The 13,722-nt window shown below is 40.1% G+C and overlaps 1 protein-coding gene across 4 annotated transcripts in view; it reads left to right on the forward strand.

Annotated features, from left to right (window-relative positions):
- Window positions 1–13,722, forward strand: part of LOC135205618 (ubiquitin carboxyl-terminal hydrolase CYLD-like) — a 271,604-nt gene that overhangs the window by 222,056 nt on the left and 35,826 nt on the right. For all 4 annotated transcript variants that reach the window (XM_064236410.1, XM_064236413.1, XM_064236412.1 and 1 more), the window contains one exon: window positions 4,830–4,898. In XM_064236410.1, coding sequence (XP_064092480.1) covers window positions 4,830–4,898 — 69 coding nt within the window. The remainder of the gene's footprint in view (window positions 1–4,829; window positions 4,899–13,722) is intronic.

Genomic DNA, 13,722 nt, shown 5'->3' on the forward strand with positions numbered 1-13,722 from the left:
GATTTAGAGCTGTGTCGTTGGATTTGTTGTGCTTGTGAGTTTTTTCGTTGGGTTATTGTGAGTTGTTATGGTTGAGGATTGTTGTTGGGAGCTGTTGTAGGTTCTTGGTGTGGTTGTGAGTTGTTGAGGGTTGTTGTTGTTGCTGAGGGCTGTTGTGATTTCTTGAAGTTGTTAGTGGGTGTTTGTGTTGTTGGTTTTTTGTGTTGTTGTTGGTATTTCTGTGACCTCAACCAGTGGACAGCACAGGATAACCGGGAGTGACTGGATTGGTAAGTACATGTGTTTTGTGTTTTTTTGTTTTTTTTGTCAATTGTCCTGCATGTATTTTGTTGTGTAAAGAAGAAAGTGTGATTGGGGTGGGTTGGGTAGCAGGAGTGATTAGGTTAATGTGGGGAGGGTTTTGCAACTTGTTTTTCCTAGCTTGTGATCCCGCCACAAGGTAACAGCTATCAAATTATATATGCCGGATAAAAATATGATCACAATTTGTGTAACTTATACAACCAACCAAATTTAAGCTCGAATTTCAGTGATCTACCAGCATTAATTAATGCTCATAGTCCCCTTTGGGATAACAGTCACCCTGCTGACACACCAGGAACAAACATAGAGAAATATGTATTGGAACATGACCTATGCTGCCTAAATGATAGTGATGTGCCAACTTACTCTCCAATACCCACTTAACCTTTTCTTCAGTAAATATCTCGCTATGCTCAGTCGATTTAGCTGAAAGACTTGAGTGGGATGTCCTGGATGACTCATATACCAGTGCCCATTTCCCCATAGTCTGTAATTATTTGATTAATTTAATATTGCCACCTGTAAAATATAATATCCAAAAAGCAGATTGGGACATTTACAATCTACATACCAGAAATATACCACCATTTCCGCATAACCAAAACCACAATACAATATGTGAATTCTTCACGGATTTCATGCTACAGTGGTCCCCCTCGTATTCGTAGGGGATGTGTACCAGACCCCCCCCCCGCCCCGCCCCCCCTGCGAATAGTTAGAATCCGCAAATAGTTGGAACCCCTATAAAAATCCTGAAAACAGCCTATTTTGTTAGTTAAAACTCAAGAAAAATCTACGAAAAAAAAAATTTATACTTGGTTTTTTAATAGCTTTATCACAAAAAGTGCATTTTATGATAAAATTGATAAAAACCAGGAATTTCTGGATATTTCTCATCGACAAATACTACGGATAGGCGAATTTTCCACAAATAATGCTGGGAAACGTTCCCAAGAGAAATCCGCGAATCCAGAGAACGCGAATACAGGGGGCTGATAAAAGCATACCAAAACAAGGCCACACCCAAATAATCCCCTGTCCCATGGTGGACTCCAACCTTAGCAACTTTAAACAAAACCATACACGTATGAAGTTGAAATCTTAGCAGACTTAGACACGGCTTAAAGCCCTCAACAAATTGCCCAACCATACAAACATTCTAAACAAGATAGTGGTCATCAATATAACAATCAATTATATTAAACCTTTATATAACAAATATATGTAATGCCAAATTTAAAAAACTTGTAATATCTGAGAAAATATTATCATGGAAAAATTATGTATGAAGCTTGTCAACAAACACATCTATGAAAAGATATCTGGCAAAAATATATAAGACACCCAAGAACTGCAATAAACCTAAATGGGGAACTATATCATGACCCTTATGAAATCTTGACTATAATGGGGAAACACTTTGAAAACATAAGTGCCTACTCCAATGTAAATGAACACTGGGAAAAATGCTATAGTACTCAATTTTGAAACTATTGAAGATATAGAATATAAATATGCATTTAATATGGATGAATTAAACAATGATCTAGATTTATGTCATTCATCAGCCCCAGGACATGATAAAATATCATTTGAAATGATACAAAGACTAGGCCCCATACCCAAATCATATTTACTAAAATTCTATAACACCATCTGGATGAAACGCATTTTTCCCAGAAAAATGGAAACATAGTATCATTATCCCATTAAACAAACCTGGGAAAGATTCAAGTAATCCATCCAATTATAAACCTATATCTTTGGCAAGCTGTCCATGTAAAATAGTACTAGAAAAAATGGTTAATTCACGACTAACATAAGTCATAACAAAAAATTCAATTCTGACACCAACACAATCAGGATCAATAGCTGGTTGATCAACCCTTGATCCACTAACCTGTCAAAAAAGATCATATCAAAAAAGGATTTGGTCAGAAAAAATTAACAGTGGCAATATTTTTTGACATAGAAAAAGATATGATACAACATGGAGACACAATATCATGCAAAAACTTCACTCTGAAGGTATAAGAGGCCGTTTACCAATTTTTATTAACAATTTTCTATTGGTTAGAATTTTTCAAATTCGAATAGAAAATTCTTATTCACATGTTTATGAATTGGAAGAAGGAATCTCCCAAGGTAGTGTCTTGAGCTGTACTCAATTTGCTTTAGCAATCAATGATAGTACAATAAATTCACCAAAAGGAGTTAAAAACAGCTTGTATGTTGATGACTATGCCATATATTATATAAGTAGCATGCTGAGACATGCCTAAAGAATCCTCAGTACAGCCATCACAAATATTACCAATTGGGTAAATTCAGTAGAATTCCAATTTACAATAGATAAAAACAAATGCAATCATTTTCTATAAAGATAAAAGATGGTTAAAACACCAAACAATTAAGCTTCATCTTTATAATACCGAAATTAAATTCTGCACAAATATTAAATACCTAGGAATGGTGATTGATCAGCACCTGAACTGGAAAGCACACCTCAAATACATTAAAGCAAAAGGCATAAAAGCCCTAGCCATACTGAAAAAACTATCACATAACAAATGGGGAACTGGACATAACACCATGCTAATGTTATACAAAGCAACAGTACTATGTATCTATAATAGATTATTGTTGCCCAATATATTCATCTGCCTCAGAAGCTACATTAAAAATACTATATACATTGCATCATGAAGGAATATGTTTGTGCACGGGAGCATTTCGATCATCCCCTATAAACTCCCTGTTAGTAGAAGCAAGTACGTATATTACCCCTAAAACATCACTGCAACTTTATAACTATGCGTAGGGGCCTTTCCCTTCAAGCAGGAACATCTCCCGCTGCTACCTGCTTTCTGAATTATAATTAAAGATTAGAAAACCATAGTGCTAGCTCTTTCTCACAAAGAACCAAATATTTAATGAATTTACATAATATTAAACCAATTTTCCATCCACCAATGGAACTCCCACCACCCTGGACTTTGAAACGAGTAAAAATATTTAGTACTGCTCTATCATATCCTCTAAAAAGAAATATGGCAAACACATAAATGTACTGCCAACATGCGTTGGAGCACATCAGAAGAAAGGGAGATCAACTTATAATCTATACAGATGGATCAATAAAAATAACACTGGAGTAGGAGCTTCAGCATTCTCAAAAGATAAGTTAGTTAAGAAAGTCCTCCCCCAATGTCATCAGTATGCACTGCTTGAACTTGCAGCCATACGAATAGTACTAGACATAATATCTGAGAAGAGAGCCATTTCCACCATAATTTTCAGTGATTCACGAAGTGCTATTTATGCTATCAACAACTTCAAGTCTACAAATCACCTTGTACATGAAATCCAAATGAAAATACACCAACTTATGCAATCAGGACTATTAATAAAAATATGTTGGATTCCAGCACACGTGGGAATTGAAGGAAATGAAAAAGGTACAGCTGCCAAATTAGCTTGCACTATTCCATCAACAATGACACATATCCTAGTATGAGGCAGGATAACTTCAATTAAGCCTCTAATATATCAAGACCGGCAAATAGATTAGACATCAGTGCCAACTACAAACAAACTGAGAAATATAAAAAGTGGAGTTCATTCATGGATGTCATCATCTCAAAAAGAAAGAGCTAAAGAAGTTTTATCAATAAGACTACAATAGGCCATACTAGATTTTCACACGGTCATTTGGTGTCAAATCCACATCCAGACCCAATGAAATATAGTACGTACATGCTAGACACCTATGACTGTCCAAACTTTTTTGGAACCATCAAAGAAACTTATGTTTTCAAAATTCAACATTAAAAGGCATTCTTGCTGAAGGCAAAGATTTTGTATCTAATAGGATCATCACGTTCCTAAGTAAAACCATTTTCCTAAATAACATCTAAATTATTTTTTTTTTCCGGATTAATTCCTGAAAACCAGCCCGAGAAGAGCCATTGTTAGGCTCAGAGGTCTGGATACTAATCCTTTAAAATAATAATAATAATACAGGTTTAGACAGGCAAGCATTTGTCACTTTCTTTTCAGCATTTTCTAAGTTTGGTTTGCTTACTGGATGATTCCTATAAGTATAAACAAATTGTTTCTATTCTATTTTTCTTTACTCAGGATTATCTGATAAGTAACAAAATCCAAGTACGTATATGAAGTCTTCAAGTGAAGGTGCCATTGTAGATTGACAGTTTTATTTCACCGCTAATTCTGATATTATAAATCACAAGGAAGTGTGGCCCTTACTTTTGCCTCATGAGAAATGTGAAGATCATATCTTCTGCCTTTAAATTTATAATAGTTCCTTTTTTCTCATATTCTTGATTGGTAGCCTCATTAGTTCTTTTTATTTCTCATATTGTTGCACAAGTTTTATTCTCAGCATTCAGGAATCTTCTTTTGGAAAGACTGTGTAGTGCAGGGTGCGCTCAAAAGAAAATGACTTATACGTACAGATAACTTATATGTATAGCACATATTTCTACATATGTTATTTATTTCAGGTTCACAGCCACAAAAAGAGAGGCAGCCATGCTTCTACACGCAAACTTAAAGTACCTCCAGACTTCCAGGTAATTATCTTTTACAATATAAAAATTTTCCTTGCCACTTCTGGACATAATCGTTTATGCTAATTTGTAACTGAATGTTAAAGATAACTGAATGACCCATACCTGTTAAACAATTTTAATTAGAAAAAGCAAAACCTTGTCTTTCCAAAGCATTAGCATATTTAGTATGCTTTATGAAAATTTGGTAATGCTGTTAATAGAAATTATAGTTTTGATCTTACACAAATACAAACCTTCATACTTAACATAGGACTTAACTAGTGAATGCGAGCTGGAATGGTTATTTAAACTTTTACTGACTGCTGACAGGTAGGGGGATGCCCTGCTCATGTTTTGGTCTTTGCTTACAGCCACTGTTGTGAATAGACATCTTTGCTGACACTGTGTCCGATTCTTGCCATTTACTTTGCCCTTTTTCTCAATAAAACTTTGTTGAGTATTTTCCTTGTTTGTGTGTGTGTGTATGTGTGTGTGTGTGTATCATGAGTTTGCAAATCCATGAATTAGATACACCATCGTACCTCCCAACTGTAAAAGCCCCAGGTTTTCATGCTTTCTCCAGGAAAAGACAAACCTTGCTATAAGTTCCCTTCTTAGGTGGAGGTGGACCCTCATACTTTCTTTATTATAATAATAGAAAAAGCCCATGTTCAGAGTGCCACTTGGCCTTCTGAACAGTGTATGAAGTTCATTAGAAAGATGTAAAAGGAAAAGATCTGCATGGTTGGTGTTATTTGGCTGTAATACTCCACCGATGACACCAAAGGCCATCTTAGGATCTTCTCTTCCACTGATGAAACTTCCTCCCACTATTACCACTCCTAAGTGGATAGTTTCTCCTTCTCCAACTCTCTCCAAACAACCAATAGAGAGTCGAAGGGAAGGAGAGGATGCTAACTCAGGCATCTCACATGAAGCCCATTTTTTTCTGAGGAAGGGTCTGCTGATCAGGTTGGCCCTCCAAATGTGACTACGATGATTTTTTTATACAGGCAGTCCCCGGGTTACGACGGGGGTTCCGTTCTTGAGACGCGTCGTAAGCCGAAAATCGTCGTAAGCCGGAACGACGCTTGGAAATATGTCTTAAACTAATAAAAAGTTATAAAAACCTTACTTGTAATCCTTTGGTTACACTACATGTTGTTTCCTGTAGTTTTATGTACAACCTGGAGTTATTTTCATAAAAGAATGCTGGTTCTTGAAGGTAAAAACTATTGTAATCCTCTGGTGACACTACATTCTTGAAGTTTTATGTACAACCTGGAGTGATTTTGCAAAATCTTGAGGGCTACAAGAACAGCTGATTACTATTTACGTATCATATAGACTAATTAAAGTAAATGTATCTTTAAATAGGCTTATATATTAGTATCAACAAAACATTTCCTGCCATGAGTCAGAGGCCGTTTAATGAAACGAACACTTCTCTGTCCTATCTGTTCAGAAAATAAACGTTACGTCAATCCCCGAGACCATTGTTGCCAAAGCGTCTCTCTCTCTCTCTCTCTCCGTCACCCCTCTATCTCTCGTCTCTCTCTCTCTCTCTCTCCTCTTCTGCTCTCTCTCTCTGATCAAATTACAATGGAAACTTGACATACGATTGCCCTAATATACGAATGTTTTGAGATATAACAGAAAATTTGCGAAAATACAAGCTTTGATATACAACGAAATATTTGAGATACGATTTTGCGATGAGTGTTAGTTGTATAGGCGACCAATAAATGGCGTTCAGTCTGTTTGTTTGTTGGTGCTGCATGTTAACACGTCGTTGTTTAGTTCGTTGTATTTGCGCCTATTTTTCGTGTTATTTTGTCTATTTTATTATTAACCATGGGTCTCAAAGCTAAAGACAAAGCAGGTGATAAGAAAAAACCCAAGAAAATGATTTCGATGGAAGCAAAACATGAAATTATAGCAAAGCATGAACGTGGCGTTCGTATCGTCGATTTGGCAAATGAGTATGGTCGAAATCCTTCTACAATATCCACGATCATCAAGCAGAAGGAAGCTATAAAAACCCCCGAGACCATTGTTGCCAAAGCGTCTCTCTCTCTCTCTTTCTCCTCTTTTCTCTCTCTATCTCCTCTGATCAAATTACGTATGGATAATGTCTCTCTTTGGATACTTCGATTTTGCCAAATATTGAGGGCTACAAGAACAGTTGATTACTATTTACGTATCATATAGACTAATTAAAGTAAACGTATCTTTAAATAGGCTTATATTATTAGTATCAACAAAACATTTACTGGCATGAGTCAGAGGCCGTTTAACGAAACGAACACTTCTCTGTCCTTAACTCGGAGCGTCGGAAGACGCCTCTCTCTCTCTCTCTCTCTCCTCCTCTCTCTCTCTCTCTCCTCTCTCTCTCTCTCTCTCTCTCTGATAAAATTACTGGATAATGTATCTCTTTGGACACTTGGAATTTGCGTTGTAATCTAACCAGAAACTTCGTTTTGTTATTATTACTGGAAACAAGCAATGATTTTTTCATTATTTGCGCTTTTGGACTGTTATAGTAAACTAGTATGTATTCATTCGCTCGGAAAAAACTAGTTCCGCATATGAGGCGTCACTAAAAAACATAGAAAAATACAACATAAAAAGTGTCGAAAATCATCATAATCTCAAATTTTTGTTGTAATCTAACCAGAAACTTATTTTTATTAATATACTGTGCTAAACTATAAAGGATTTTTATCATAGTATGCGTTTTTTAAAAAAGCGTCGTTTAACTCGGAGGCGTCGGAAGACGCCTCTCTTTGGATACTTGGAATTTGCGTTGTAATCTAACCAGAAACTTCGTTTGTTATTATTACTGGAAACAAGCAATGATTTTTTCATTATTTGCGCTTTTGGACTGTTATATGTAAACTAGTATGTATTCATTCGCTCGGAAACTAGTTCCGCATATGAGGCGTCACTAAAAAACATAGAAAAAGACAACATAAAAAGTGTCGAAAATCATCATAATCTCAAAATTTTTGTTGTAATCTAACCAGAAACTTATTTTTATTATTATACTGTGCTAAACTATAAAGGATTTTTATCATAGTATGCGTTTTTTAAAAGCGTCGTTAACTCGGAGCGTCGGAAGCGTCAGCGTCGTAACCTCGGAACAAGCGTCGTAATCCAGGACGGATTTTTCCATTGAATATTTAAGAAAAAGCGTCGTAACCTCGGAACGTCGTAAGCCGGAACCGTCGTAACCCGGGGACCGCCTGTATAGTTATTCCTTATGCTCCTACAGACATGGGTCCAGAGGAGCTGTTGTTGTCTGCTCTGAAGAAGGTTATCTACTTTTTCTTTGCTTTGACCTCAGTTGCCCTTGCTAAGAAGTCCAAGAAGAGAAGAAGGAAGTCACATTGTTGTCAAGTGCTGCCACCTTCCCCCATTCTTCCAAAGCTAGTAATCAGAGGAAGAAGAAGCTGCTCCATCTCCATGCAGGAAGTCTCGTAAAGCTACCAGCAGCCATTCTTTTGCTGCAGAGAGGACTGACATGACTCTCACTAATGGTACCACTGCCCCTGTTGCAGAGTGCAGGGATGAAACTGCTACCCAGGGTTCCCTGGACCCCCAGTGTACTGGCACCAGCTTGGGTAAGAAGGCTTCCCAGACTGGCCAGGGTCCCCAGCCTCTTGCCAGCCCAGCCCAGTGAGAGCAGATGAAAAGAGAGCATGCAGGTGCTCTGTTACTCCCTCCTGCTTTGCAAGAGAGTGGTCCTGGGCTCCCATGATATTGACTCAGCTCAACTGCCCAGATCACAGAGACTGAGCAAGGGAAGGTTCCCTGTTCAGTCTTCCCAAACTGTAGATGCATTAACTTCAAGGAAGACTGGGCCGTGATTGAGGGACAGCCCCTGGCCATGTTTGCGTGAGCAGGTCTGCTCTCCTCAACCAGTATGGATTCTTATTACCATGGGTTGACAACTGACCATGGCCTCACTCACCTTGGCAGGACTTAGTCTTTGCTAGGCTGGATGAAGGTGCCCGCAATCTCTCACACTTCGCCTCAACCTCCTTGGGTGCCACCAGGAGCTGGGGGCAGACAGGTTTGGGGCCTGGAATTGGGACCGTTCTGTGTCCCATCACAGGCCTCCACTGAGGTATACAGTTCTAGGGCCGAATAGATTGTACGCCAGAGTGGCAGAGAGATCACCAGGGCACTCTCTTTCTCCCAAGGGAGAAAGATCCTCCCATCAAGGAAGTGAATCGGGAGGATCAGCAACTAGAGGAGGAACCTGAGGATCCTCTACCCCATGATTCAGACACCCCAGAATTACAGAGACACTTTGTAGAGGTGATTAAATTGGTCCCCCGATTTAATAACCTAGAGGATGGGACTGTAGCTTCTTCCACAGACAGCTCTGTGGCCATCAAGTCCTTATGGGGTCACGTAAAGGAACCTAAGACACCAATCAGCCTGCCATGATCTGACTTGCTAGCAGTTTGGACCAAGTGAATTCTTTTGTTTCTGCACAAGTAAACTCACTAAGGTCCAGCCAGTCTAGTAAGTTACTTCCTATGCCTGTGGCTCAACAAAAGAACTATTACAAACCTACAGAGGGTGCATTGGCAACCAAACAGGATGACATGGACTTGAGCGCTTCTAAAGGTCTCTTGCCTCGACTTGTGGTCTTTTACAGTTGCCAGGATTTCATCCTCAGCCAAAGGTCGTACTTTGGATGAGAATGCATCCCTCAAGAGATTGTTGCTATTTGGTGGTAAGGTGGTCACCTACCTTGTCCACCAGACAGCCAATTTATGGTCCAAACTGGTATTGATGAGGAGGGGTGCAGTTTTTTCCCAGCTCTTGCTTTTTGTAGGACCATAATTGGTATTGGTAGTCCGGGACAGGCCAGTACTGACAAGCTTGTCCACCAGGAAGTTGCGACGAAAGGCCTTTTGGTTTTCACGAGGCACTGTGGCCCTTTGTCATGAGGTCAGAGAAATTCCCAGACTTCATGTGCCCATCATAGAGGATCCAGGCTTGTTCTGCCCTGGTAGGAAAAGGAATGCTGGCATGCCCATTGCAAATCTCCCCTCCCCTATATGGTCCAGGAAGGGAGGCAAGGGAAAGAAGGGAGGAAGGAGAATGCTAAGGGTTGGCATTCCTCCCCACCAATTACCAGTAGTGGGGGTTGCCTGTTGAGCCATTGGGCAACATGACAGGAACACGTAGTAGAAACCTGGCTAGTAGATGTTATACGGGAAGGATATTTACTACCCTACGAGTCTTCACCACCCCTTCGTACAAACTACGTAGTTCAATTCCATGTGCATTCCTAGCTCACAGAAGGGTCTTGCTCTTCAGGAAGAGGTGAATGCTGTGCTAAGTAAGGGCACAATAAATTTTATCCAGCAAAGTACTGTCAGGTTATAAATTAATGCACAGGTTACTGTACTTCTTGGATCTCTCCTAGCATTACTGTCCAGTTCAACCTGGTATCTAATTAACTGTTCTCAAATTTCCATACTAACTATTGGACTGCTTTCTCTGAATCCCCAGCACTTTTCAATCTTTGTATTAAGTTCACATAATACTTCTTCAGTACTATTGATTGTAGTAGTGAAATGTTCAGATGAAGGAAATCTTAATTTTTGTACATGCAACTTCCCCGGCAGATATATACTTAGCTTATGTCTCTGACGTCCGACAGAAATTCGAATTTCGCGGCACACGCTGCAGGTAGGTCAGGTGATCTACCCCCCTGCCGCTGGATGGCAGGAATAGGAACCGTTCCCGTTCTAGAACCAGATTTTCTCTGTCGCGGTAGTGTCAACATATGTTGTTGCTACCTCCTGACTTGATTTTCGTTTCTCATCGCCATCGATCTTCTGGGCTGTCTTTTGCAGGGAAGTACTGGGTCTTTGGTTCGGCATACGCTTTTATTAACTTTTTAATGAATTTGGCTTCGAAAATTTCGAAGAATATATGACGTGTAACTACCGAAATTTTCGGTAGACACTCACATAGTTTGCAAGAAAGGGAAATATTAATATTTATTCATTAATATGTGTAATAAGTGTTAGAATTGATTGAGGAAATATACTGACTTCCTACTTTAGGGAGTCAGTAAAGCATGTAACTAGATACGTTTCTTTTAAAAGTTTTTTAGAAACTCGTACTAACGAGCAATTAGAGTATTAACAGTACTAGTAATGTTGCATCCTCATCACCTTCTTACTTCGCAGAAACTTCAAATTCATAATTGCAATTTGAAGACAAGGATTGTGGCTCAAAATGCGAGCTATTGAAAGGTAAGAAGTGATTACTAGTGTTCCCCATTGCAGTGGAGGGTGCGTCTGATCGGCTCTGTCTCGCTCCCAGGCCTAGACCTCTTTCAAGCTCCCAAGCCCAGGGGAGAAGGAATGTCGAAAGCCGTAAGGGGGTTTCAGAGAATCCCCACCGGTCAGGCGTCCCCTCGGCAGGTTCTGTAGAGCGTCCCAGACTGCCAAGGATAGCCATTGAAAAGGCATCCTTAAAAAAGTGCGTCTCTTCATCTTACATCCGAAAAGACGAAGAAGGTATATGTTTTGATGATCTAGCGCGTTCTCTGAAAACTAAGAGAACACTGAGCAAGAGCCAGCCAGGAACTTAGGAAGCCACGTTCCAGCAAGCTAGCGTGAGCCACGTTCCAACAGCCAGCAGCGAGCCACGTTCCAGAAAACAGACTAGCGCGAGCCGCGTTCTACAACCACCAAACGCGAGCCGCGTTCTAGCAACTGAGCGCGAGCCGCGTTCTAGAAAATTTTTTCTTGGCGCAAGGCGCCTTCAAAGAGACGAAGCGCCAGCCTGGCGCAAATTGCGCCAGAAAAACAGACGGCTAGAGCAAGGAGCCTTATAGTACAGTGGCAATCAGAACGATCCTTCCATTGAACGTTTCCGGGCAAGAGGCTCTTTCTAAAAGGGGTCTAGTAGGCGCTCGGAACTATCAGGGCGCACGGGACCTTCCACACAAGCGAACGTTCCAGGAGCGAGTCTCCTTTCTAGCGTGCGGAACATTCCAGGCGCGCGGAACTATCCAGGCGCTAGGCGCAAGGAGCCAGGCGCCAGAATATTCCAAATCTTCTTAAGAGAGAGAGGTCAGTCGCGAGGCTCCTCTTTGAGTAATGCGGACACACTTCTTCATTCATGCTCTTCCCTCGTTATGAAGAGGCAAGCGCTTTGGGAGTTTTTCTTATAAGAATCTCATCGACGTTTGGGTATGATGGCGGATAGGAAATATCTACTTCCTTCCGTAAACCCTACAGACGAACAGGAATTCTGTCTCTTGCGCGAATCCGAAGAATGAGGAAATACGAAGTTTAAAGAGTTCCTGGATTAACTTCCTTCCTTAAGGAGATATATATTAACGAAAAGAATGAAGACAGTAAAAATTTTTCCTTTATCTGCCTCGGCAGGGAAAGAAGGTAGTTGAGTATCTGCTGTATGAGAATACGATACGGCAAATCACACATACCGTAGTTACTTCTTTGTAGAGCAACTCAATTATCAGTATCCTTCCAGGAATTTCCTAGGAAGGACTACGCTTAAAGGGATTGTTAAGACAACACCTACTTAGCTTCTAGATTTATCGAAGTCTTGTTTCGCTTAAATATGCATTAATAAGAACTTCCTGAAGTTCGATAATTTTATAAGATTCCTTTATTTAATGGAGTAGCTGGCAACTCTGGAAGAGTAAGGCCAGACAGCTAACGGAGACTGCTATCGTGCCTTAGAGAGTCGAGACCAACGCAGTAACATGTAGGTGTCGGTCATGAGTGGTTGGTTACATCTCTCTCCTGCGGGATGGAATAACTAACCGTGTCTCTCCCCTACAATCGCGGTTTTTAGCCTCGGATTGAGGGGATAGTTAAGCAAACATAAATAAAATATTGTCTGCCTTTTGCTAAGAAGCTTTCAATAAGAAAGATATTACAACCTTTCAATGCTGTTTACCGTAGGTAACATTATTAAAGGATTCTAACGCAGCGGAACTCTATATTATATATGCTCTCATGCTTACGAAAGCATGGCTTATTAGAGTACATGCTTAGTGAGAAGATGAATGTAGTAGAAGAGAATTCACTTTAAGACTACGGTATGGTCAAGTCTTATGCGCATACCGAGGTTAACTACAGAATTCCTAGTATCCTTACAAAGGTTTCCTAGATTAATGCTGTTTACCACAATGTGACAGTATTATAAAGGAGTCTAATACGGCAGAGCACGAAATAATATAATTCTCTCATCCTTTCGAGAAACGCACACAACCTTTTTAGAATCGGATATTGCTCAAGAGAAGATGGGTGAGTCGGATGGGAAACATTCTCTTAGTGGCAGAAGTTGTTTCCCTGAATGGACTATACTACGTATATAAAAGTTTTTTCCTACTAAGAACGGAATTAACACGTGAAGGATGTCGGTACCATAAGGGCACAGATGTTCTGGCACATAACCTTAAAAAAACTAGAAGGAAGCGCCAGCCTGGCGCAAAGCGTCAGAAGCGCCAGCCTGGCGCAAATTGCGCCAGAAGCGCCAGCTTGGCGCAATGCGCCAGAAGTACCATCCAAGATATTTTCTCGTTTTAGCGAGTTATTAACCTAAGAGTCCAGTAGTGGTTGGTTTGGTGTTTGCTTCTCACCTCGGTGGTCGCGGGTTCGATTCTCGGCCATTCCATTGAGGAGTGAGAGATGTGGATTTTTGGTGATAGAAGTTCACTCTCGACGTGGTTCGGAAGTCACGTAAAAACACCATGCAAACAAACAAACAAACCAGTAGCCTCTCGGAGGCTCGGTAACGGCAAGATTCGTTCCTGATTTCGTTACCCATTTAATCG

The sequence above is a fragment of the Macrobrachium nipponense genome, chromosome 24, assembly GCF_015104395.2.
Source record: "Macrobrachium nipponense isolate FS-2020 chromosome 24, ASM1510439v2, whole genome shotgun sequence".
Classification (NCBI taxonomy): domain Eukaryota; kingdom Metazoa; phylum Arthropoda; class Malacostraca; order Decapoda; family Palaemonidae; genus Macrobrachium; species Macrobrachium nipponense.